The sequence below is a fragment of the Sciurus carolinensis genome, chromosome 5, assembly GCF_902686445.1.
Source record: "Sciurus carolinensis chromosome 5, mSciCar1.2, whole genome shotgun sequence".
Taxonomy (NCBI): Eukaryota; Metazoa; Chordata; class Mammalia; order Rodentia; family Sciuridae; genus Sciurus; species Sciurus carolinensis.
The window spans coordinates 102,372,688-102,400,263 of record NC_062217.1 but is presented as its reverse complement, the minus strand read 5'-3'; the positions used below and the strand labels follow the sequence as shown (position 1 = coordinate 102,400,263).

The following is a 27,576-nucleotide window of genomic DNA, read 5'->3' as shown; positions in this document are numbered from 1 at the left end:
TTAGCTAACCATTCATTCAGAAAACATATTGAGTCTTTTCTATGAGAAGGCACCAAGTCATGAACTTCAGGAATAAAGATGCTGTGGACTTTGAGTGAGTACAAAGTTCACACAAATAATTGGTACAAAGCAAAGTAATTTAAAAATTGGTTTAAGTTAGGAGAGAGGCAAGAAACAGTTCCTTGGGAAAGTAAATTTCCTAGGATGGACAAGGTTCAGGCACAGTGAGATGGTAAAAGCAAGAGAATTCCAGACAGAGGAAACTGAGAAAAACAAGACAGAGCAAAAGGCACATCTGGCACCAGGCAGCAGGAGAGACTGCCCACGCCATGCAGTGCACAGAGGGGACATATACAATCAGAGATACATAGAAAGGCAGGCTGCCCTGCCTGTTCTGAATGCTGGGACTCTGGTGGCAGGAAGAGAAGTCAGATTTCATTGCAAGGTCATGACACAATGAGATAAGTTTTGGAAACATGGGAGGAGCAAGCTGTGCAGGAGAGCAGGGGAAGGAAGCAGCCAAAGGAGCTTCACAACTAATGATGACATAGATAGACCACTGGCCAAACACAGGTCAATTTGAGTATCAAAAATAACAATGATGAAGGGAGTGGGTTATATCAAGTTGAATAAAGTAAGCATACTCCCAAAAAAACACTAAAAATGGGAGGAAGGATGAGGAGAAAACTTATATTTAGAAGAATGTCAACTAGTAAGGGTAGATGAAATATAGAATTAGACATTCTTTCACACCCCTCACAGGTTAAATGGTTCAGGAAAAAAATCAACAGTAGATATTAAATTAAAACCACTGAATTCAAGGCTGGTAGAGAATAGATCATATAGACATCAGTTTATTAATGACAAAAGAAAGGAAGGCGCCTTCCCAGTGGAGCAGTGTAGTTAACATCTTTTTTTTTTTTTTTTTTTGGTACTGGGGATTATACCCAGGAGCATTTAACCACTGAGTCACATCCCCAACCCTTTTTTGTATTTTATTTAAAGACAGGGTCTTCCTGAGTTGCTGAGGGCCTCACTAAGTTGCTGAGGTTAGCACTGAACTTGCCATCCTCCTGCCTCAGCCTTCCAAGCCACTGGGATTACAGACATGCACCACTTTAACCAAATGACAAAACAAAATGTTATCAAGATCATAGTTGGCTTGGGGTGTCTTGGGAGGTGAGGCAGTGGACACTTTGCCTGACTACATTTTTGCCAAAAATGCAAATCTAAACCTAAATCTAATTGTAGGAAAACGATCAGGGAAATTCACATTGTTATACATTCTACAAGATAACCGGCTGGCCATAAAAAAAGAAAAACACAGGAGGAGGCTTTAGTTTTGTATTTAAAAAAGCACTTTTCATAAAAGATATATTTGAGACAAGAAAAAAAATTAGAATGTGGACTACACATGAGATAATTTAATGTCAATTATTTTTTTGTTGGTTGTGATTTTACAAAGACACATTGGGGCAAATGGAAGAAATCAGAATATGGATTAGATATTATATTCTACTACAGCATTTATGTTAATCTCCTAGCTATTGATAATGCTTTTAGTTACACGGAACTCCCATGAAGAGATATTTAGGCGTTAAATGTCATAATTTAACATAATTTCTGAATTTAGCTGTATAGAAAGATTCAGATACATAGAATATTGGGCAAAATCCCTACAATTGCTGAATCTCGATGGTAGGTATCTGAGTGTTCTTCAATACAAATATGAAAGGGAACAATACTTCCCTCTGGGCTCCAGATGAATTAGTAAACTGCACCAGATCAACATTCTTTATTTTGCCTCCTGCTCACCGTTTTTTCTGCTCTTCCTTTGTTTTCATCTGTCTGATTCACAGTAGTTTCTGGCAAAGCTGCTGATTTTTCTTTGAACAGATCTCCTTCCTCATCATCGAAGATACTGGCAGTGGATTTGATTTTTTCTTTAAAAAGATACCACAGCACAAAATTACAATAGTATCAAAATCCTATCACAATATTCACACGCACGCGCGCGCACACACACACACACACACGAGTCTTTCCTTCCAAAGGATAAAAGGCACACTATTTCTTGTGTAGTCATAAAGAAATAGTAAGTGGAACCATACTCTTGCCTTGGTAATTTTCTTCTCTCTTTTTTTTGGGGGTAGGGGGGTGCTAGGGAAGTGCTCCAACACTGAGCTACCACCCCAGTCCCATTGCCTTGGTATTTTGCAAAGAGCACATAGTAGCTCAAATGAAACCCAGAACAGTTAGCTTGGCCATCTAAAAGAGAGGCCTGAAGAAAGAAAGATCATTTAAATAGGTTACCAAGTCCACCATTCTAAGAATCTACTTTTTAAAAATACAACCACACAGAAACAGATAAAAGCAAACACTGAACTGTCCTAGAACTCTACCTGCCCACCCTTAAACAAGAGAGACATGAGAAACAGTTTGGAATATGTGCTGCTAAATCTCCAAAAATTAGTATATTAACTTTAGGTATTAATAAGACTATAAGTTAATTACAAAACAATCTGAGCAATGTGCCCTACCATCTGCAGTGGCCACTTAATATACCTAGAAAATCTTCCCAAGTCAATACATAGAAACCTCCTTCTCTGAACTCCACTGAATGGAACAACCACAGCTTACGCTATTGATGGCTATCTGGGTGGTTTCCAACCTTTCATTCCCATGAGCATTGCTGCACTAAATGAGGCATGTGTCACTGAAATGAGGCGCTGCCGTCTACAGTCATACCACCTCTAATGCACCCGATCTCATCTGAAATGAAGGCCCTGACATGAATGTCCTGACGGACATCTGTGAAGGAACATGGCACTGACTTTTTCTGTGATGCCAAACCAGTTCTCCATGATGTCCACTGAGTAAGGGACCTCAAGCTATTGTCATTTCACTCACTGTCATTTCAGGCTGGGGTCTGAGTATGTTGTGCACCTGCCTGTACTCTTTCTAAAAGAGCTACACTATCATTCCCCCTCTCATGTTTCTGCTTCCATCCCTACTTCTACACCTAATACTGGAAAAGGAGAGTTAGTCCAGATGGTCTGCTTCTATAGATTCTAGATTCTGATCTCATCTATTCCTTATACCACCCTTTCTTTTTTCAAACTGCTAAAAAGTATGTACATCTTAGCCATCTATCTTTCTTTTCTGAAAAAGCACCCAATGATTCCTGCTCCTCCAAGTGTGAGACCTGCAGAGTAGTGAACTCTGCCCACCAGGGAACTTGCTGGAAATGTAGATTCTCTCAGGCGCCACCTTAAGACACATTCATTCAAAATCTTCATTTTGACAAAAGCCCCTGGGATATTAATCTGTACATTAAAGAACAAATGACTTAAGAGGAAAGACTTCATGAATACACTGATTTAAATCTGGGAGAAGAAAGGGAGTACCACAGTAGACAAAGAACTAAAGTCCTATTATTCTTTGATACCTGAGTTTTAGGCAGAGAAAAGAAACTGGGACTAGATGACTAGCATACAATACTCTGCTCATAATTCACTAAAGGTTGCTGGAAGAACATACAATTAAAACTTAGTAATTCCAAAGATCAGAATTATCATTTTTTAGCAGAAATTATAGGGGAAAAGACTTCAAGTCTGAATAAGGAGGACAGAAATTAGTTTCTGGAGCAGAAAAGACCAATCCATTAAAGAGACCTCCAAGTTTTCAAAACTTTTTTTAAGTATAGATGAGATAATCACAAGAATGCTTGAGAAGAGATTCTGAAGCTGAAGAAAGATATTGAACTAGGAAGCTCTGTCCTTTTTAGGTCAACAAAATCAGAGACTGAAACAGGCACCTGTCTTGGAAGGTTTGCTACAGGATGCTGCAAAAAAGTCCTCCTCCTCATCATCATCGAAGAGGCCAGCAGGAGCTGGGAGGAATGAGCTCTTCCCTGGAATGGGCTGCTCAGGCTTCTGGGGCTCCTTCAGTGATGGAGCAGAGGTGGCCCCAAATACATCAGTGTCCCCTGTGAATGGAGAGACAAGACAGCCACAACTGAGAGCCAGGGTGGGCCTCCTGAAAAAAACAGTCATATCTACTAAGAAGTATTAGCTTCAGTTCATACACAAAACACAAACAAAGCCAAATAACCTTTATTTCTTACTGCTTAAGATCATTACACAATGCAAAATGACCTGAGCAAATACACATAGAAAGTCCAAGGCCACAGATTTTGTTTGTTTTGTTTTGTTTTTTGTTTTGTTTTATTAGTGTGGTGCTCGGGATCATGTGCATGCTATGCAAGAACTCAACTACCAAGCTACACCCTCATCCCCCCAGATGACTGATTCTAAGAGGATATAAGCTAACGTCAGAAAACAATCTCTTTCTATACACTGTTCAATACCCTCTGAAGCTTCCAGGTACCTCCAATTCTCCAGCCATACCTTAGAAAAACCACATCTTAAAACAATGGCAAAACAATATTTACGAACTTATTTAAAAAACAAACACCAGGTTACCTAAAAATACAGACACAGCTCCTGCTGGGATTTTCTTTCCAGGTTTGGAGGATGAAGACTCTAGAAGGAGAAAGAAAGGGTCAATCACTTCACAAAGAAAATAACTTTCCTAACTGTTAAACTCACCTTCCCTGACTTATGTGCAACATGACACAGAGTTAATAAGAAACTTCTTAAGACTAATTTTTCCTAAATAAGCCATTTAAAAATTCCAGAGTATTTTTCTTCTCCAACAATGCCAAGAGTTTTCCCTTGGGATTAATACAGTCCAGCTGTAATTTCCAGGGAAGGTCACGTGACTACACTCAAACAGCAGCAGTGGAGACAGCTGGCGGAAGCAAGGACAGAGCAACTAGGGTCCCTCAAAATAATTATAACTCTACCTATTCTAGTCTGAGGAGAAAAACAAGTAAAAAGGAATAGTACAAAACGTGAGACATCAAATGAAAAATGTGAAGACAATAACAGCAAAGAAGAAAATAAGTCAGTAACCAGGAGCCAAAAGCTAGCACACAGAAACTAAAGGACAGTAAGCTGATGCCCAACAATTATGAGCAGGACCCCAACAATGACGCCTGGAAGATCAAGACCACACACTGCTTAAAAATAACTAATTCCCAAGAACTACTTCAAATCTAATGGAATAAAACTGCAGGTTTAGAAAAAAAAAATTATGGACTTTTCAAAAACTTGAAAGATGGGTTGAGGATATTAGCTCAGTGGTAGAGCACCTGCCTACCATGTTGAGGCCCTGGGTTTAATCTCCAGTACATAAAAAACCCCACCCTTCACAGAAGATTCTGATGCACATGAGCTAGGGAATCATTGATGGCCAACTTATATGCAGAATATTAAAAATGTTTCTTTGAACTTAACTTCATTTCATTAAAGATGTCATCAACACTACCATGGAGTACTTTTCCTTTTTGTAAATTCTCTCCCAAAAAAGAGGCAAAACCGCATTGTAGGTTTACAGATGTAGTGTTTTTTTCCAAGACATGAATGAGTGAAACCAAACTGTTTTTAACTGGGTCAAGAAAAAAAACAATAGCTTTCAACTCAACAAAGAAACAACTCTGTGTATCTCATCTCCTAACAGAAAGAAACAGCTGTGAAACCCCACAAGGAAAATGCAGAGTAGGTCCTAAGCCCAGCTTACCTTCATTAATAGGGGCTTGAGCTTGCTGATCCCGGGGGGCTTCCCTGAAGAGGTCACTCTGGTTGTAGTAGGTATGTCACAAAGAATTTAAAAATGTAAAGGTAAATGTAGCTGCATTTGAAGATTTCTAAGGAAAAGTACCCTATAATTCAAAGCTATGCATTTATTGTTCTGCCAGAAAATCAGTCACCAAGTGAAGACTATGGCAAAACAGAGCCTTAAGTAATTTGGGCCTCCTTAGGAATTAAATATAAAGATCAAATAAGGTAAGAAAAATCACCTACCTAACCAAGCAAATCCTTCACTATTAATACTCACTCTCACATCCTCTCCTCACCTACCGAAGGACAGCAGGACATAGTATTTCTCATTCTATAACTGAATTCAACATGTTCCAAAATATGAAAATAGAAGCAACTTCCAAATGAAAAGCTATTTTTCTCCTATTAAAAGAACAGTGTATTTCTTCCTTGTGGACCCATGACAAACAGCTACAGGGAGCATTACTGAGTACCACTGACTCACCTCCTCATCCTCATCATCAAAAAGTCCTTGTCCTCCACTGAACAGTCCGCCTCTAGAGCCAAATGGTGAGAAGTCTTCATCAGTCAACTTGGGGGGTGCAAATAAGTTATCATCTTCATCTAGCAAGCAGAAAGGTTTGGCAGAGAGTTAAAGATGCATTTGGAACCCAAATTCCTGGGGCTGCCTCTACAACATTCACAACATTGACATGGAATTTAACTGTATCTAACAAGGAGTATCTAGAGGCAGACTTAGGGATTTCATACAAAAACACATTAACAGTTCATTGAGTCCCTCAAAAGGATCTCTGGGCTCTCATTCTCAAGTTGATATATGTCCAGAGCAGACACAGTAAATTCTTCAGGCAATTCTCCTAGACATATTTATTTTGAAGTAAGAACACAGCTCAATTGCCACATTTAAGACCTATTTCCCAAAGAATCAAGGGGAAAGGCAGCCTGAAGAAAGAGATCAACACATGAACAGAGCAACTAGAGGAATACTTATAATGGACAATAGTATAAAATAAAAAGGGCCTGCTATAGTCTTTACTGAAAATGCTAGCAAACAGGTAATGGCCACTATAAAATCTAGTAATTCAAATGTTTACAGGCATTTTTGCTCCACACCTACCCCTTGCCCCAGGACCCCAAAACATGATCTTTGATGTTTTCAAAAAGAAAATGGAGAAAGAGCTCACTTGTCAGCATCTAAAGCAACACTTTATAAATAATATCAACATTACTGAGTCAAAAGACTCCTTAAATAATCAAATGGAGGAGAAAGGCCTACCATCCGAAGGTGTTCTCCTTTCCTTCTTCTCTTTTAATGTCTTCCGGGGTTTTGCTTCTCCTGTAGATAAGATTTGAATATTTTCATTTTAATAGTACATAGTCCATCCTTAGTGTCTGTATGTATATTTTTTTCTCTCTCTACATACATATACTATATGATATACACACACACTCTCTCTCACTGATTATCTACACGTCTGTCATCCTCATGACTCAGGCTAAAGACAGACATTCAACTTCATATCTTAGCTCCAATGGAGCACTTAACCCTATGGCTTACATACAGAGACCCTCAAGAGAGTCATCTTTGTATGGCAAAAGGTTGCTGCTTACATGCCAGGGTCACTTCCATACCAGGAATGTACTTTGTGAAGAAATTATTCTGATATCTATCCTTTTAAATAACTAAAATATACTATATAGTGTATTTTCTTATTGATTTGATATATAGGAGTAAATATTTAGTCAGGAACTCAATCTGGTGCTCATAGTTCTCTGGATACCCTTGAATTCCACAGAATTTCATGTAAAATTTTATATACAAGTGCACATGTTCATTTTTCTTGTGGGGTTCACAAAGTGTTTCATTATCAAAAGAAGTCTATGAATCAAGAACAGATAAAGAACTACAATATAATTAGAAAGGGAACTCCACCCTCAGTGAAGTCAACAGAGGCTCCCAAACACCACCTACCATCCCCACTATCCATCCTCTGAGGCTCACCTGTTTGCTCCTCTTCTAGTCGGTTTGAGGCATCCCCTTTGATCCGAGCTGCCAGCTCTTCAGCAAATGACGTAGGCCTTTTCTATGGACAGAAAAGAACAAAGGAATCACTTTTATAATAGCTAACTTTTGGTCACCTAACAAAATTACACATATCAACACAAGCAAAGAAACTGAATCAAAGAAAAAAGTTTAACTAGATGAATTTAAACATATGCACAAACTGGAGATCACCCAAAGAATATGACTCATAATAATGTTTCTTCAAAGGAAGATATATGCTCTGTATTTCCTTATTTCCTATTTCCACTAGTATACTTTAGTACCTGAAAATCTAGACAAGAAAACTATCATAGGGTGCTTGGCAGGAGAGGGAAGAGCTTTAAGTCTTAAAAGTATGGAACTGAATATATTCTGAATGATCTGAGCTATAAAATCATAACACTGGAAGAAGAAAATGACAATTGTATGGCAAGTGAGGTTCACCACTGTTTTCACTGAAGTGTAAATGAAATTACTAATATAACACAAAAGGTAACTACAAACATAAGTGACAAGGACTGAGTCGTGTGCACCATTTCTAAAATCTTGCCAAGTGACAAGGAGCTACCGTCTTTCTTACTGATCTAGTATTTTCTTCAATATCTTCAGTATCTTCCTCTTCCTTTTCAGAATCAGCAAAAAGGTCACCATCCTCCTCCTCCTCTTCATCACTCATTTGTGCAGTGTGCTGAGTATAAAACACCAGATTTTAACTATTAGACACAAGTCATCAAGTTCAAAAAGAAATACCATCACTTAATTTTGCATTTCCTAGAAATATATTGATACTGATTCTAATGGTAATGTAAGCAAGCAATGAAGCAGAATGTATATGTGGCAGAACAAATAATACATAAGATTCACTTAGAATACAAATAAAGAACTTACTTTTTTTTTTGGTAGTACTGGGCATTGTACCCAGGGACACTTTACCACTGAGATACATCCCCAGCATTCTGTTTTATTTAAAAACAGGGTCTAAGTTACTCAGGCATGCCTTGAACTTGCTATCCTCCTGCCTGCTGAGAAGCTGGGATTATAGGTATGTGCCAGCTAGAACTTACTCTTTCACTAAGAATGTAATAGCAAGAACATATGCCTAAAATATGAAATAGTCAAGATGTTCAACATGAGAGAAATATAAATGAAACAAAGTCTTATTTTAGTAAAAATACTAGGTAATAGTATAAAGATATAAACTGGAGAGCCATCCAAAGACTGAGTAAAAAAGTACAGAATGACAAATCTAGCATCGTACCCTGCCCCACTACACTGTGTCATTTCTAAGAATTCAAAGGTATTTACAAGATACATTTCATTGTAAAAACAATGGGAAAGTCTTAGAAAGATACACTGCCAGATCATGATACCAGTTGCCTCTGAAGACAAGGATGGTGAGCGTAAATACAACCTTATTTGTTGAATTCTAATTTTTAATTTTTCTAAAGTTACTACTGGAATGTCTAATTCGTATAGCCTTTAAAAAAAAAAAAAAAAGTTTTTTTTTTTCTTTTCCTGTTTAAATCATTAAGAAAACTACCAGCACTATGCCAAAAGGACTTTATTATCGACATGAGGTTAGCTATGGAACACAAAACCAGTCCATCTCAATAAAATAGATGGGTAGTCAATGTTTTTAATCACTATTATACTGTTTGAAAAACTGTATTTATAAATCTTAAGAGCAAATTTCATAGAAAAAATATCTTCTGACATTAGATTGCCTATTAAAACTATACAGACCAATCACAATTCTGAATACAACCACAACCTGGAAAATAGAAGTATCAATCAAAAAGTACAAAATGCTTCATAAGATTTTCCTTATGTATCTAGAGACTACCACACCATCATATATCAGCATATTTAGAAACACAGAAGAGGGGCTGGAGTTGTGGCTCAATGGAAAAGTGCAAGCTTAGCACTGTGTGAGGCACTGTGTGCAATCCTCAGCACCGCATAATAAATAAAATAAAGGTCCGTCAACAACTGAAAAAAAAAAATTTTTTTAAATATAGAAGAGGCTGGAGATAAAGCTTAGTAGTTAGTAGAATGCTTGCCTGGCATGTGTAAAGTGCTGGGTCAAATCCCCACTACTGGAAAAACACACACACACACACACACACACACACACACACACAGAGTTTACAAAACAAATTGCAAAGACTATTCAAAATGACAACAAAAACGCATTAACATAAAAGAGCAAAGAATAAAATATGCATGTTACAGGGTTGGGGTTGTAGATCAGCAGTAGAGCGCTTGCCTAGTGTGTGTGTGAGGCACTGGGTTCAATTCTCAGCACCACATGTAAATAAATAAAATGGGGGTTCATTGACAACTAAAAATTTTTTTAAAAAATATGCATGCAATAAAAAGAACATTTCCTTTGATAGATTCACAAAAATTAAGATACTGTGCTAAGACAGTAGGAAAGATGATGTTAATCTTGGGATCATTAATGTCTCAAATTTTAAAATGAGAAGAGGACTCAAGGTTCAGCTTGGATAATGGGGTATTCTTTTCAGAGGATCTTTTTCACAATTTTTTTTTTTTTTAAGGAAGATGAAATCATAAAGTAAAACTGGAAAAAATATATAAAGGGAGTAGTTAGCATAAACACAAAGTAAAATTAGTTGTAAAACACAAAAAACCCTTCGCTCTGTCATAAATGAGTCAAAAGTAATTTTAGTATATATGCAATTCTTAAATTAAAATGCAGAAGTAAATATCATGTGGATATATAAATACGTAACAATGAACCCACCATTGTGTATAATAATAATGCACCACAAAAAATTATGAAAAAAAAATTAGAAATAAAGTCACTTCAATATACAAGCCTTACCTGGTTTTGATCATTGTCACTATGATTGGCAAAATCGTCATCTGACTCCTATAGGGGAAAACAGCTTTGTGGTTAACAAAGGTTTTACTTAGAAGCACAGAAATGATTTCAGGTCAAAGACGGGAAAGAAGTTTCTGTTTAGTAGAGGAAAAGCTGTGACACAGTCTCTTGTACTGACTACTGGTCACTTTAAGATGCAAATAAGGTGGATAGTTGGCAATTATTATAAAAGACTTCATCAGTTAATGTAATTTTTGTGGTCCAGTGAAATACCTCTAAACATTTGTTCTTGGCATCTGTACTCTCCATTCTAACCTTTGGATTCAGAGTAAGAGCTATATTTTAATTAACTAAATTTTCAAAGGTTGGTGTATTATTTTACATTTTGGACTCCAATTTCTATACTCCCTCTACATAGAATAACTAGTACATCAGGATCAAGAAGGGAACATCAACAATTTGGTAAAGAGCTGTGTCAACAGGTAAAAAAGGATTCAGTGAATGTCTGTTCTAGCAAGGCTGCTTAAAGAAAAACTTATGTCTTACTGCTAGGTTTTTTGTTTGGAAGGCTGAAGGAAGGAGGGCTGGGAGGGAGACTACAGAAGGCAGGATGATTGACAGACAAGGAATGTGCACACAAAATGGTCTTCTTTTGGAAATATGATGCTCAAGGACTATCCTTCAAAGTATCTCTGCTCTTTGCAGTAATGAATACTACATGTAAGAACAACTCAAGACTCTAGGTCCTATATCAAGAAGTCAGATTATGTACTATAGATATAAAAATGCTAGATAAGTCAATCCCAAAAAACCAAACACTAAATGATCTCTCTGATAAGCAGATGATGATACATAATGGGGGGGTAGGAGGGAGGTAAGAATGGAGGAAGGATGGATTGTATAGAGGAAAAAGAGGGGTGGGAGAGGGTGGGGGGATGGAAAAAATAACAATGAGACAAACATCATTACTCTATATACATGTATGATTACACAAATGGTGCAACTCTACTTCATGTACAACCAGAAAAACAACAGTTGTACCCCATTTGTGTACAATGAATCAAAATAAATAAATTTTTAAAAAGTGCTAGAGGTGACAGCTAAAATGTAATGCTTTAAAGCATCCTCTCCTCTAGAAAGTTTTAGAGTTAAAACATGCTAATATAGTTTTTTTCCACTAGAATTATACACAGAAAATACAAAGACTTTATCATAAGCAGAGATTCCACCAAAATATTTAAACTGCCTCTTCAAAATAAATGGGAGGAAAAGGGATTTGGCAAGGTGGGAGGAAAAGTAAGGGTGAAAAGAAATTTAACCAATGTTGTTTCTACATACAAGACAAAAAGCAAATCTAACACCAAGGATAAAACTTCCAAGTATGGCTGGTCATGGTGGTACACACCTATAGTCCCAGTTACTCAGGAGGTTGAGGCAGAAAATTACTTGAGCACAGAGGTTTGAGGCCAATGTGGGCAAAATAGCCAAACCGGTTTCAAGAAGAACAAAACAACACACAAAAACAGATCACCCATTCACAAATATGTTCTGTACTTAGCTGGCTGAGCACATCCTAAGTTTCCTACTTACCATGACCCAAACACAGCAAACATTCCTTACCTCTTCCTCTTTCTCTTCTTCACTGTCTACAATACTGCCACGATCACTGCCTACAGAACCTTCTGTTGAGAAGAGGATAAGCATTAGAACCAATATTTGTAAGAAAATGTCTTTAGTCCACAATCACAATCAACAGCATAAAAGCCATCTATACCCAACTTACTATAATTAAAACTAATTTTATTACATGAAGAATAGAAAATGTATATAGTCTCAAAGCATCTTTTCACAAGAAGAAAAAATTATTCATAAACTGGCCCATACTCTTCAAAGATGTCAAGGTCATGAGGTCATGAAAAGCAAAGAAAGGCTAAGAAGTTATATCAGACTAAAAGAGATTTGATAACTAAATGCTGTGGGGGATCCTGGATTGAGTCCTGGACCAGAAAAAAAAGAGAAAGAGATGGTAAAAATATTAATGAGACAAATGGCAAAATCTAACTATGACTGAAGAACAGATAATAGTATGTTCAATAAGATTTCCTGGTTTTGGTCATTATACTGGGGCTATATAAAAGAATGACCTTGTACTCAGAAAACAGAAATATTCAGGAGTAATGTCTCAAAGAGGTTCAGGGGAAAAATCCGGATATATATATATACGTGGTGAAATGTTAACTGACAAACCTGGGTAAAGGTATATGTGAATTCACTGCACTATTCTTAAAATGTTAATGTAAACTCTCAAATTATTTTGAAATGAAAAGTTAAGATACAAATGTAAAAAGTAATAAGACTACTTGGTGAAGAAAAGTACCTTCACTAGAAAGCTCTCCAAGTCCTACATCTTCCTGCTCCATGAACAGCTTTGACCCAATGAGATAGGGTAAAGGACGATCAATGTATAGATCCTACAAGAAATAAAAGGGAATAGCCATTAAACATCCTGTTCCATCTGACTAACCCAATAAAAGTGGAAAATAAGAAACACAGAAGGATCTGGAAAAAAAGAAAAAACAATCATTGATTTTAAAAATGCAAAATGCTAGGTAAAGATGGCAAATAAAGTTGAATCTTTCCCAAGTACCTCATTAACAAAATTGGCAAAACCCTACAAAAAAGTTTACCATCAGTAACCAAACAAGGAAAAGGATACAATCTCATAATAAAATGTTTAAAAGGAGTACCAAGGAGAGAAGCTTCTGGTGAGCTTTGATGAGTCCTACCCCAGAGTCTTCCTCCTCTAGTCAGTCAAAAAAAGTGTGCATTTGTAAATGTGAACCCCAACTCAAATCTCATCTTTGCGTTTCTTTATTTCCTCAGTATGCTTCTTTCCACATTTAGGGCTATTTCTTATGAATCTCAAAATGTATGTTTAATGTATAAAAGCAGTATAAAGCAGTACTGGTGAGTCAAAAAATTTTTTGAATATTGTAAATGTATGTTATATTTTAATTTATAAGGCACTTAGTGCCACAAAGACTCTCAAAATCAATATTGTAACCTATTTTGTTTTATTATTGGGTGACTCCAGTTGCCACATTACCTCCTTTAACAATTCAAGGGAAAGAATAAGGCAATAAACTAGAGGTTAAGAGAGAAGGCTCTCTCTGTTCAGTAAAGATCACACTGGTTTTACTTGTAAGAGTCCAAACCAGGAAACAATCCAAATGCTCTGAACCCATCTTCAGTCATCCATAGCACAAGCTACAGAATCTCTACTTCTAATGAGCCTCCCAATCCTAACCCCAATTCAAACCTCATTTCTGCCCTAAAGATTAGAGGAAGAGTGGATTGGGGAGATGTTGATCCAAAGGTACAAAATTTCAGTAAGACCCAGAGGAATGATATCCAGAGATCCAAGGTACAACATGGTTAACTACAGTTAATAACAATATATTGTGTTTGAAAATCACTGAGTGTATATTTTAGGTGTTCTTAGCACAAAAGGTTACTATGTGAGGTATGCATAAATTCATTAGCTGAATTAAATCATTTCACAATGTATACATATTTCAAAACAACATGTTGTACAAGATAAACATACAAAATTTTGTCAACTAAAAAATAAATAAAACTTCTGGAGTTAAAAAAAAAAAAAAAGAAAGAAACCCAAACTCAAATCTCATCTTACCTTAATATCCCAACTAGAAAGAAGTCAATTTCCTCTCAGAGTGCTTACAATGTTTACTCAGGTACATACCTCCCCTCTCCCACCAGAATGTAATGAGGACCCTGGAGGAAGAGCCACACCTTACATCTTTGTACCCCCACCCTGGCATGCAGCCTTGTACCTCTGAAGTGATCAATGCTTGTTTAAACTAAGTCTTTCTGATGAGTTCAATGCAGGACTGCTAAGAAACACTCTCACTTTCTACAGAGTCTATGTCTTACTAATCCTGTGCCCAAGTAAAGACCCAAAACATATCAGTAACTGTGGTATAACAATAAGTACTTGAATCGAATGTCTTTACCTTAGGTTCAAGGATCAGTTCCACCCGCTCATTAGCATCATCTTCTTCAGAGTCTGAGTTGCCTGCTTTTATATCAAGTTGCTCAAATGCACTGTCCAATACTTGTAAACCGTAGTTCACAGCCTCCTGTACTTTAGGAATCAGATCTACTTCTTTCTGTTCCCTGGTCTTCTCCTACAAAAAAAATACCATTCAGTGTGGATCCCTAATGTATTTATATCACTGCAAGAAAACACTATAAATGTTCTTTTCTAAAGCCTAGTCAGTTTCATGTGCAAAAAAAACTTAATTTAAGTGTTAACAGAAGTCAATGTTTTGATACAGACTTTGGAATAGTGCAAGTTTTAACCCTTAAGTTTGCAACTTTCTGGACATGCCCAGAGTTCCAGGCTTTTCATCTACAAAACAAGTTCAAATATTGGGTGATGGTTCAGTTAATAAGTTGTGTGAAAGTACCCTAACAATGAATGTTATGTCAGGAAGGACAGGAAGCTACTGTTAGAGGAAAAAAGGGCCTAGATTTTCAGATTCACCATGAGTGTATCTCTTAGTTAATGGTCCCTTAGTCAATTTTAGGAGCTAAAATTCAGAAGGAAATACTGCAAACTAAGATGTCAGTTTCCAATTACGGCTAAGAAATTTAAAAAAAAAAAAATGAGTAATTACCATTGGTTTATAAATTTATTTCACACCAAGGAAAAGTCAGTTTCATCTCTAGTGTGTATCACACAGAACAATGCTCCTCTCAAAATGAGTCTGTTCATACCCACCAACCTGCTGAAACTTTTCCATAGGTTTCTACTTCTTACAAGAGCAGCTCTCACTGACAGTCCCCTGTACACAAGCATGTGTGTCATCAGTTGTGAGAAATACTGAAAAAATATTTAGTGTCATTTCCCCTTCTCAAAATATTAACTCTAGAAAGAACCAAACCATCCAGTGCTGTTCTGAAGGCCAAAGGAGAAAACCCTATGAGTATTTTTAGTCTTTTACCTAAGTATGGAAGTCTTTCTAATAAATATTTAGTTTCATCTTTTTCTAATCTGGTAGGTTTGGTTCTGAGTTCAACAGCTAACACTGTACTGAGTCTGTGAAAACATATTCGTGAAACACATGGTGGCTTTCACTTATTTATATTTGCAGTGCTGGGGATTGAATCCAGAGCTTCATACATGCTAAGCTAGTGCTCTACCACTGAGCTACACCTCTTCCTCTGTGGCTTTTAGAAAATAGTTCACTAAATACCCATCACGTTCACATTTAATGCTGATTTGGTGTAACCAAATACTATTGCACTTAAATGGTTTAGCAAGTCCTTGAGTACCCTTAGAAATAAGATATCTTTATTTTTCTAAAAATCCTGGGAATAGTCAGAACTGTAGCTAGTTTTTAATATCCTCTTTTATTTTTAACAGCTTCATCTGTTATAATAGTCACTGACAGAGCACTAATCTTTTCAAGTGATTTACACTTTCTGAGTAAGCTAGAGCTCACTGAAAGCTACTCCCATAATAAATGTTCCCACACTTCACTGTGCCTTCCTGAGTGGGAGGTAAGAGGAAACAACTCTGCCAGAGTACTAGGAAATCAGTACAGCCTACAACCTCTTAGTGCCAATGATGGCTATATATGAGACCATGGTTCCTGCCACAGAAAATAAGGCAGGAACTACTTACTGTTCCTTGACATTTTGGTCTGTTTTTTTGAAGCGTTCCAGCAACCAGCTCTTGCCCCTTTTCCTACCTCTTGCTTCACTCCCAGGTAATTTATATGTATAAATGTCCATTCATGTATGTATGTATGTGTGTTTATGTGAAGGTAAAATCAGGTTTTCACATAATTGTGGCCTGAAATACCAGATACATCACCAACTCTGAACTTCAGCTCATGGCATTCTCTTGCTAAAAAGGCCCCAGCCACCACCTCAAAATATGGCACTTCTTTCTTTGTCCAGCTCAAGTTTCATCCTTGTTATCTCTACCCACCTGTGCTTCCTCTTCTGAACTTCCAAAACACTGAGCAGTCACACAACTTAGATACTCTAGGTCCTGTGGTCACAACCAGTACTGTAACCTCTTGAGAGAAAGTATCTATCCTAAGTTAACAGCCACCTGCAGTATCACTACACAGTCAGTAACTTTTCACTGTGTAATTCATATTCTCTATACTAACGCCTCCTGTAGCAGTCAAGAAGCACTCAACTGTGGGCAGACTAAACCAATATTTATCTCATTACCATTTTAATCTGATAGTAATAAATATCAAAGCAATCATGAGAAGATAGGGAAACTCGGTCTTCAAATAACTCATCTGTGTCAATATTCTACTTCAGAGGTGGCAAACTTGGACTGTGGATATAGTTCATTGGTGTAGCACTTGCCTGAGGCCCTGGGTTTGACACCCAGAACCACAAAAAAAAAAAAAAAAAAAATTGCAAACTCCCAACCATGGTCTATTTTTGCAAAGGTAAACATGAATTCTACATTTTTTTAAAAATATTTTTTAGATGTCAACAGATCTTTATTTTATTCATATATTTATATATGGTGCTGAGAATCCAACCCAGTGCCTCACACATGCTAGGCAAGTGCTCTACCACTGAGCCACAACCCCAGTACCTGAATTCTACATTTTTAAAGGGTTAGAGTAAGAGGAGGAAAGAGAAGAGGATGAGGAGAAGGAGGAAGAGGGGATGAGGAGAAGAGGAGAAGGACAAGAAGAGAGTGACAAGTAAGTGGCTTACAAAACCTCCAGTATTTGCTACCTGGTACATTTACAGAAAACGTTTGCTGATCTCTGCTCTATTTTTATACAAGAGTTCAGGAATTCAATCTACCTATTACTTAATGTGCTAAGTTTTAGAAACAAATAAAAAAGTTCAACTGGGCTACCTGTCAGGAGTAATCTCTCCCACTTCCCCCAATATCCATCCCCATACCAGATACCTTAACAAATCTCTACCAATCTTCGAATCTAAGCCAGAAACTTAACCAAAAAGTGATGTTTAAAAGTACCTGTTCTGTTTTTTCTGCCTCAATCTTGAGTACTGGCTCCTCCACTTCTTCATCGTACACACGCTAAATATGAAAACAAATTCAGTTTTAAAAGGTCAAAACATCATTTGAAATAAAATGTAAGAATTCAACATACAGTAAAAGAAAAAGATGGGGAAGGAAATGGTTATCAACAAATGGCTATAGCCAATACCAATGGGTCATAGACAAATAGCAAAGAACAGTCATCAATTTACACAATTTAAAAAAAAAATGACAAGGAAACACAAAGTAAGTTCAAGCTCATAGTTGACCAGAGTAGTAAAAACAGGAAGAAACTATGTAAGTTTTTGTACCCTTTTGTTTCACCAGACACACAATGCTGGTGGGCAGTAATAAGGTACTGAGAATGACAACTGGAATAACTTATCAACTAGGTAATAAGACCTGTAACATGTAAAGCAATGGACATAGTAAAGTTAAAATTTATCTTCATCCTGCTGTTTAAAATGACCAATAAATTTTTATTACCCCACATATATGAGAGCAGAAAGACAAAATCAACCAATAACTTGCCAGAAGGGTGGGCACATAACTGACCTTTACTGCATGGTCAGGCAAGAATCTCTTTTCCAAGACAGTTGAATTACTCTGGCAACTCATTGTGATTTCCTTTTTTTATTCAACTTTTCTTTTAACCACCAAAGTACAACATGCTTAGGGATAGAAACTCAACTGGTAAAATTTATGCAAATATTCCAAAATCTGAAAATCTCAAATTTGGGACACTTGAGAGGTGAAAAAAAGTCAATAAAAATGAGATGATGAAAATGTTCTGGAATTAGTTGGCCACAGTTATAAAACTTAATGAATAAACTAAAACCCTCTGAACTAAATGAACTAAACACATTTAAGAAGGGTGAATCTTATGGCCTGTGAATTACAGCTCCATGTTTAAAATTCTAAGTCAATACAGGTTGAATACCCCTTCTCCAAAACCTTGGAGCCTGAAGTGTCTCAAATTTGAGTTTTTCAGATTTTGGAATATTTGCATACATTTTACCACTGAGTATCTACCCTTAATCTGAAGATCTGAAATCAAAAATGCTCCAAAATCTGAAACTTTAAAATTCAATTTCAGACTTTTAGATTAAGGATGCTCAACCTGTATAAAAATACATGTAAAAGGTATGCAGTTAAAAATAATTCCCTTCCTACCCCAACCTAATCCTTGGAATAACCAACTTACACTTTGAGCACATGCTCCTGTTTCCTAAGGCCTTTTAACACAGACTTATGCACACATTCAGAGTTCTCCTACTCTTCCTGTTTTTAAATAAAAACACACTCATACTATACATTTCTTTGCCCCATCTTTCACTTAACATTCTCATAAACTTCTTCCTAGGTCAATACATACAAATTTGATTCAAACCTTTCAATTAGCCAAAAGTTTAATTAATATTTCCCAAGTTTGCTACTGTAAACAAAGTTGCTCTCAGCATACACACACACAGAGATATATATTTTTTTAGGCAATAGTTATTTTATTTCTATAGGCTTCTCAAAATAGCATTGTCAAGGGGCTGAGCTTGTGGTTCAGGGGTAAAGCACCTGCCTAGCATGTATGAGGCATCGGGTTCAGGTCTCAGCACCACATATAAATAAAAGAATAAAATAAAGGTCTGTCAACATCTAAAAAAAAGATTTAAAAAGTAGCACTGTCAAATCAAAAGACAAAACTTTTCTAATCTTAACAGCATTTCTAAATTACTATGCATGAACGTGTCACAAGTCACTGTCACCACCAGTGTTCCCATCTATTTTCCAAACCTCTGGTAGCAGTGAATACTGTCCATCTTTTAAAAAATAATCTTCTAATTTGATCAAAATGACATTGCTTTTAAATGTATACTCTGACTCAAGAATTCTACTTCTTAAAATTTAGTTTAGGGCTGGGGAGATAGCTCAGCTGGTAGAGTGCCTGCCTCACAAGCACAAGGCCCTGAGTTCGATCCCCAGTACGCAAAAAAAAAAAAAAAAAAAAAAAAAAAAAAATTTAGTTTAAAGAAAAATAATCCTGAATGCAAACAACAAGATGCTCATGGCATCACAATTTACAGTGGAAAGTCACAAACACCAGAATTACTATGCCCTTTGGATCAAATGTTTATAGTATTTTTCTATGGAATGAAATAGCAATATAAACCTTTAATTTGTACAGCAAAGTAAAAAGTTGAAAATAAAAGAAATGTGACAATTACGAATAAAGTTGTGGGGACTCACTGTATCATGAGGTATTAGAAATCTGTGGTACTTGACATAATGATACTGGCATACAGCAGAGAAAACCAGAAAGGACCACAATTATGTGAAAGCCTGATTTTACAGTCACATAAACACATGTACACACACTCTCTCATATTCATAAATCAACAGGAGAATAACAACTACACAATAAAGGTTATTTATACAGAAGAAAAAAAAGAATTCCTAATACTATATATATATGTACTCACACATACCCACTCAGGATAATTTCTCCAGTTATAAAAAATAAAAAGGCTGGGACAAAAAAAGTCCTCACCCAAAATGTTTAGCATTAAGGGGCAAACAGGGGTGGATTGGTATCTTTGAAGCAAAATGGCAAAATATTAAGATCTGCTAATCAGTGCTAGGTGCTGTGTGTTCTTAACATTTGTGGTTATCTGTTTTTCTATATATATTAAATATTTCATTAAAACCTGATATTGAATGATTGTTAAATTATGATAGTCATACATGGAATAGAAATATAAATTAAATTCATAAAAGTCTCAAAGATGTATTAAAGGACTGGGGATATAGCTCAGTTGGTTGAATGCTTGCCTCATAAGCACAAGGCCCTGGGTTCAAATCCCCAGCACCGCAAAAAAAAAAAAAAAAAAAAAAAAAAAAGATGTGTTAAAATGTTTATAAGTTAACATTAAGGAAAATGCAGGCTGCAAATACATACGCAGTCATCTAGAAAAAGTTAAAGTTAAAACAAACAAAAGACTAGAAAGGCTGAGATTGGTGGTACAGGACTGTAATCCCAGCTGTTTGGGAGTCTGAGGCAGGAGGGTCAGTCAGTCTCAGCAATTTAGTAAGGTCCTGAGCAACTTAGCAAGACACTGCCTTAAAATAAAAAATAAGAAGGGCTGGGAATGTGGCTCAAGTGGTTAAGCACTCCTGAGTTTAATCTCCAGTACCACAAAAAAAAAAAAAAAAAAAAAAAAAAAACCTAGAAAAAAATATACCTAATTGCTCAAGGATTAGTTAATCTGGGTTGGTGGAATTGTAGCTAATCTTTTTTTGTAGATTTAATTTCTGTAAGCCTAATGTCTGAATGAAAATGGATTCAGAATATATATGATAAAATATTGACAGGTTCCCTTCCATATGACGACATTTCAGATAATTTTTCTTTTCCTTACTTTTCTTCCCTATATCTTTCTTTTTCCTAATAGTAAAAAAGAATTTTTTTTTTTTTTTTTTTTGCAGTACTGGGGATCGAACTCAGGACCAGCACTCTACCAGCTGAGTTATCTCCCCAGTCCAGAACATCTATTTTTATTAACAAGTCCAATCTGCTATAACGTCACTATAGAGGAACCACAACATTCTAATTTAAAACTTTTTCTTATTTTTACAAAGATACATAAGATTTCAGAGATCATAATTAAATTAATTTTTTTTTTTTTGGTAGCAGGAATTTAACTGAGGGATGCTTAACCACTGAGCCACATTCCCCAGCCCTTTTAAAACTTTATTTAGAGAGGGTCTCATAAGTTGTTTAGGGCCTCGCTAAGTTGCTGAGGTTGGCTTTGAACTCCCGATCCTCCTGTCTTCAGTCTCCTGAGTCATTGAGGTAATGTAAAAATTTTTCAGCTATCATTTCAGATTATAAATTTTCCACAATTGCTTAAATAATTCTGGATTCTAAACTATTAAGAAGGAGTAGAAAAAAATACAAATTCAGTTTATACACTGATTTTTTTTCACTGCTACTCTGTGATCAAAACTTTCTTACCCTTAATTTTTTTTAATCTTTCTGACTTTATTTTTATTTTTTCCCATCTGTTTTCCTGTTCTTTCTTTCCACATTTTTACTGGTGCATAATGCTGGGACTGGTTGTCACATATTTGTACATGCACACAATATAACAACATAATGTGGCCAATATCACTCCCCAGCCCTTCCCTACTCCCTCTCTCCTCTCACCCTATGGTCCCTTTCCTCTCTTTTTCCTTATGGTGCTTGTGTGCTAGGCCAGCACTTTACCAGTGAGACACATTCAAAGTTCTAATTTTTTTCAAACCCTAATTGCTTCATAAAAATCAGAAATTGGCAATTTTCAAAGACAGAAACAGAAATACTAAATCTTAAAATTGAGACTTTAATTTAAACAGAGGAGTTACCAAGGTTACTTCAGAATATAAATACCAAGAACAGCACAAATACCCTCTTTTTCCCCTGTCACTAAAACTACCTTACAAGACATAAGAAACCAATCAGCAAAGACCTATAACTCAGGGGATCTTTTGCATGCAAGCAGGTCTATGCATTTTAAGTACTTAATACAGCAACTAATTGAAGCCAACTTTCTTCACCCTTCCCAGCTGAACTCACAGCTTCATGTGCTTTGTGATCATTTTACAATCAGAGCTATACTCAGAACTGTTAGGTATCTTTGGTATTTTCCCTTGTAGGAGATATTCCTCAACTGGGAAGAGAAAATAAAAGGTGAAGGTGGAGAACCATGGAAAACTGAAAAAGCCTAGGGATTTTTTAACAGATGTATGCTTTAGATATTAGGTGCCCCCCAAAAGCTCATGTGTGAGACAATGTAAGAAAAGTATGAGATAAATGATGGTTGGGGTTGTAAGAGTTTTAACCTAATCAATGCATTAATCCCCACATAGGGTTTAACTGTGTGGTAAATGAAGGCATGTAGGGTGTGGCTAGAAGAAGTAAGTCAATGGGGCATGTCTTTGGGGTGTATATTTTATCCCTGATGTGAGAGGATGTCTCTCGCTGCTTATTGGTGGCCAAGTCCTGACCTACTTTCCTCCATCGGTATCTTCTGCCATGATGTCCTGCCTCACCTTGAACCCAGAGTAACAGAGACAGTCATTTATGGGGTAAGATTTCTGAAAACCTAAGCCCCAAAATAAACTTTCCTTCTCTAATTGTTCTTGTCAGGTCTTTTGGTCACGATATCGAAAAAACTGATGAAAACAGATTATACACAGATCTCAGTTCTTTCATTTGTTTATTCATTCATTCAAATATTCATGAAGTCTGTATGTATCAGGTATGTGATGAGCCCTACTAATACAACATTTAGCACAGGAGTTCAGCTAATCAGATACCATCAAAAAAATTAGGATTACAAGAAGTCTGTGATGCTTGTAGAGCTTTTATCCAGGGGATATGCCTAGAACAGAGAGTCAATGAGGAAGTAATAACTGAGCTGAGACCTGGAAGACAGATGTCAATCAACAGACAGAGGCACACAGATCAATGTAAGCCAAGGCCTGATGGCAGCAGGGCACTGGATACCTTCAAGGAATGAAGAGGTTGCAGTGCCAAAAGCAAGGTATCATCATGTAAAATAAGGCAGGTTCAGAAGGCAGCCTGTAGGGAAGTTTGGGACGATAAGGCTCTGAGACTTGCACTGCCCTAATTGCTGAGTTTGCAATAGTTGCATCTATTTCCTCTAGAGAAAGGGAGAAAAGGAGGGGGGAAAATGACCCAAAAAACAGCATTTATAAATGAACAGGAAGATGACCTGAAAAATTAATTTAGGTTTCATTTTGGAACAGAAAATTTTGATTTTACAAATCTAAAGATTTTTTTTTTTAAATTCAAATCTAAAGATTTTAAAACAACGAACTTAAAAAAGCCTCCTTTAAGACATCTTCTAAAAAACTGAAGTCATTATAGGCAATTATATGGTTGAAACTCCTAAACTGACAGATTAATGAAACTAAAAATTGGAGCTATTCTTCTGCAGACACTTAAGCAAAGTAGAAATGAGGTTACAGAAAATAAACACCAGTTTCTAAAAAAAAAAAAAAAAAAAGAAAAGAAAAAAAGAATTGGGTCACCTTTTGATTAGACACTAAAACACTGGCCAGTAGTGTTAATTAGCATTACTTTCTCCTTCAGGATCCCCTCTTGAGCCTTTACTAAAGGTGCTAATTTCTCTTGCCCTAGAAAGTCTTGATGGTTCTCGCCCCAGAAAATCCAGAATGCTTCACTGATTCTACTGTAGTGTGGAAAAGCATTTCTGCTTCTGAGGTTAATTAATAAAACTCAGAAACCTGACGCAAGAATTTTTTTCCAATGAACTACCACGAACCCATCATTCTAGCCTGAATAGCAATATATAAGTACCACCATCAGGGTTGGGAAAAAAAACACAATAGAAGCCACATCACTGCCACAGGTATTATCAGAAAATAGATTTTTTTCAGAGTTTTCTTTAGCAGAAGCTGTTTCCTCAACATTATCAGCTGCCTGTCACAAATGGAAAGAACCTCTAATATGTTCTTAGGCATTATAGGGGTGCTAGGAAGCATTAACACTTGGTAGTGATACCAAAGAGGAATTCTGACAGCAGAATGGAAGTGGAAGAGGCACAAGACTTAACATTAAGGGGATGGATATATGGATGGAAAATAGAATCCACAAAAGTAGACAGAAAGAATGACCTGGAACCAAAACAAAATCCACAAAACCTGTACCATGGAAAACTCTGAATCAAAGAAAACTCCAACAGAAAAGAAAAGTTGGAGAAAAAAGGACACCTAAAGACTATGACTCAGAAAATAAATTTTTGACACTCTCCACCCCTTCTCCTCACAAAAGGACTCATCTGGTACCCAATCCAGGACCACGCTGGTATAGGAATGTTGGGTATAAAAGAAAACCTTCTAAATTTATTCCTTGGTCAGTCTAGAGCTGTAACATTGACTGCAAGAAGTGCTGAGTACTTGATCCAGGAAAAGGTAAACAAAGTAATGAGAATAACTAGAAGGACAACAAATTCAGTGGGATGAAAAAGTGACTGGGCTGTATTCACCAGGAAAGTACAGACTAGAAACCTCTAGGCTGATTCTTACTACTATTTCTAGTTTTACTCTAAAACTATTACTAAGTTTTTGTGTCCAGGGCCTCAGGCATGTTTAAGTGTTCCACCACTGAGACACATCTTTGGCCCATCAAGCTGACTCTTTCAGTGAGAGAACTGCTCAGGACCAAGAAAGGACATTCAGTGTAGAAAATAACTAGAGGCTAAGCACCTCTAACCCAAAACTTTTTGAGCACTGCAAAGACCCTCAAAAATTTCCGGATTTTTGAGTATTTCAGATTAGGGATGCTGACCCCATAATCTATGTAAATAACCCAATCTGGAAAACTCTGAAACCTGAAACACATGTGATTCTAAGCATTCAAGACAAGGAATACTTAATGTATTTGTTTTACTTGAATACTGTTATATTTCAAATTCATGAGTTTGCCTTTAAGGAAAATAACTAGCAAAGAGATCTCTAACACCTTTATGAAGTTCTTTACTCATATATATAGTTCTCCCCAAAAGGTTAGAAGTAGTATTTCAACCTGAGTTTCTGAAATATGCATAAACATGCTGCACAAGTTGCTTGTGTGGCATTACTGGTATTCTTTTAATTCTAAATTGTGGGCTTTTTATAATCTTGCAATTCTGAAAATCTTTTATATTACTTCGCATTTAATGATTACAGGAGATAGCCTATTTTACATTCCTCTTTTCACAAATTAACAGTCTCTGACAGATAACTAAGCTTCTTCTCTATCCTTACTTCTTAACAGTCTCCCCTTTGCTCGCTTGGCTTCGTGGACACCTACATCTTCTCTTCTATTCTAGAATTACACTATTTACTAAGATAAAATTTCTAATTTACCTGTGTTCTGAACATCTGGTAGAAACAATATATAGACAAAAATCACATGTGGTTTAATTGAAGCTCAGTAACCTGTTTGTAGATGATTCTGTATCGCATTCAACAATCATAAAAAAACTTTAACTGAGGATATTACAAGTAGACATATACATACCTTTAATATAATTTATCAGAACATAATGTACCCAACCAACAACTGAAGCCACAGCAGATGCCCAAAGGGTTAGACCAGACATATGACTATTCTTACAGAATGTGCCATAATACACCTTGAATATCACAACTTAGGATAACTGTTAACTGCTCTCAAAACTAAAAAGGGATAGAAAAACTAGAATATTAGGCATCCTATCATTAGATTTCTTTTGAAGATGTAAAAAAAAAAAAAAAAAAACTTCAATTAAAAAAACAGCAGGCAATAACCCTAGAGAAAAACTTCAAATACCCATAAGCACAGTCCACCAAAATTTGGGAGGGTATCCAAAATTACAATAGTTCTTGCTCCCCATAAAGGTATTATCTATAAGTACTACGTAAAATACTCACATTCTCAATAAACTGGGTATTGGACAACATAAGGAAGTCATTGAAGACATTATGCAGGCGACAATCAGTGGCTTTAGTCTCCCGAATTAGTCCGTCCACTTGTTTCTTGATTTCATGGGTCCGAGAGATAGTCTGTTGCGAGAATTCCTGTAGAAACTGTAGTAGCTATTTTTAAAATAAACATATAGTAGTATCAATATTATATGTATCTACTCTGTGTGACAAAACAAAAAATAACCCATATCCTTTCTCTTTTGTATGTTGAAATGTAAAGGAATGATGCTTTTGACAGTAGTTAAGACCAAGAAGCATTGAAAATTAAGAAACCTCTTTGAAGGAGTGAGTCAATAGATATTTGTTATCCCATTTCTGGAGGAATTTTAGAGTCCTGTTTGGTTGTCATTCTGCAGAGATCACTGATGAAGCACAAGATAACAAAACATCCAAAACGCCTATTCATGTGGGACTCTGGAATTACAACTGATCTTTCTGGGTCCCAAGACTTAAGAGTCTCACTCAAGGATAGTCATATAGTGGCTTGTCTCTCGCCCCACTTAGGCTAGATCCTGAATAACGCAATCCGTCGGCATCACTAGGAAGCCCAAACAAGGAACAGAAATCCTCATAAGGGCTTTAGTCCGACTACTCGGTGAGTTGAGGCCCGCTGGTCCGCCCCTCTCCTTGGGACCCGGAGATTGCCACGGCTGCGTTTTCAAGGGCAAGGAGTGGGTACGTATTCCTGCAGAAAGCAGGCAGCGGGACAGCCTGGGTGCAGAGGAATCCAGGCTCTCGTCCCCCTGCTCGCAGGCCGTGCTTCACCCCGGGAGTCCCGCCTTCCCCTCGCGTCCCCGGGGCCCGCCTCTCACTCCCGCATCGGCCGCTAGCGACCAGCTCTGGCTGTTCCTGCGGATCTCCTCCACCGACCAGGGCCGCTCCCACACAGGCTTGGAGGTTGGAGCCCGCTCCTGGTCTGGGGTTGCCCGGTTCATCTGCAGCGGGAAGGAAAGAAAAGAGAATGAGCCTGGCGGTGGAGGCCACCCCACCGCAGCCCTACCCTGACCGCCGCCCTCCCCTGACCGCCGCCCTCACCATCCCGGTCGCACGACTCCGCGAGCTGCACAGCTGCAAAGCTTGCACCCGCAGAGAACCTCAGAGTTCCGGAGGCCGAACCCCAGCAGCGCGACCCTGAAGGGGGGTGGAAATCACGTGACGGTATGTCACGTGACAGTACCCACACGTGAGCGGATGTGCGGCGCAACCGGAAGGAAGTTGGGCAGGGTCTCCAAGGAAAAATAGGCGGGCTCCACTAGACAAAGGCGGAGATGCTGAGGGCTGGGCGGACGCCAGGGGGCGCTAAAGAGGTCAACGGCCTCTAGTGGCGGCGCAAGATCAGGGCACCACCATCATACCTGCTCCCAGCTTGGAGTGTTTGGAGAGGAGGGGTCCCAAGGAAGCT

The 27,576-nt window shown here is 37.3% G+C and overlaps 1 protein-coding gene across 1 annotated transcript in view; it reads right to left on the bottom strand.

Annotated features, from left to right (window-relative positions):
- Positions 1-27,356, bottom strand: part of LOC124984859 (WASH complex subunit 2A-like) — a 66,954-nt gene extending 39,598 nt beyond the window's left edge. The window contains exons 1-16 of the mRNA XM_047552946.1: positions 27,210-27,356; positions 26,987-27,109; positions 26,121-26,285; positions 17,625-17,687; positions 14,611-14,784; positions 12,954-13,047; positions 12,197-12,258; positions 10,577-10,624; positions 8,309-8,416; positions 7,687-7,768; positions 6,961-7,020; positions 6,169-6,287; positions 5,644-5,701; positions 4,485-4,544; positions 3,818-3,988; positions 1,816-1,943 (exon numbers count right to left, since the gene is read on the bottom strand). Coding sequence (XP_047408902.1) covers positions 1,816-1,943; positions 3,818-3,988; positions 4,485-4,544; positions 5,644-5,701; positions 6,169-6,287; positions 6,961-7,020; positions 7,687-7,768; positions 8,309-8,416; positions 10,577-10,624; positions 12,197-12,258; positions 12,954-13,047; positions 14,611-14,784; positions 17,625-17,687; positions 26,121-26,285; positions 26,987-27,109; positions 27,210-27,212 — 1,518 coding nt within the window. The 5' untranslated portion in view covers positions 27,213-27,356. The remainder of the gene's footprint in view (positions 1-1,815; positions 1,944-3,817; positions 3,989-4,484; positions 4,545-5,643; positions 5,702-6,168; positions 6,288-6,960; positions 7,021-7,686; positions 7,769-8,308; positions 8,417-10,576; positions 10,625-12,196; positions 12,259-12,953; positions 13,048-14,610; positions 14,785-17,624; positions 17,688-26,120; positions 26,286-26,986; positions 27,110-27,209) is intronic.
- Between the last annotated feature and the right edge of the window lie 220 nt (positions 27,357-27,576).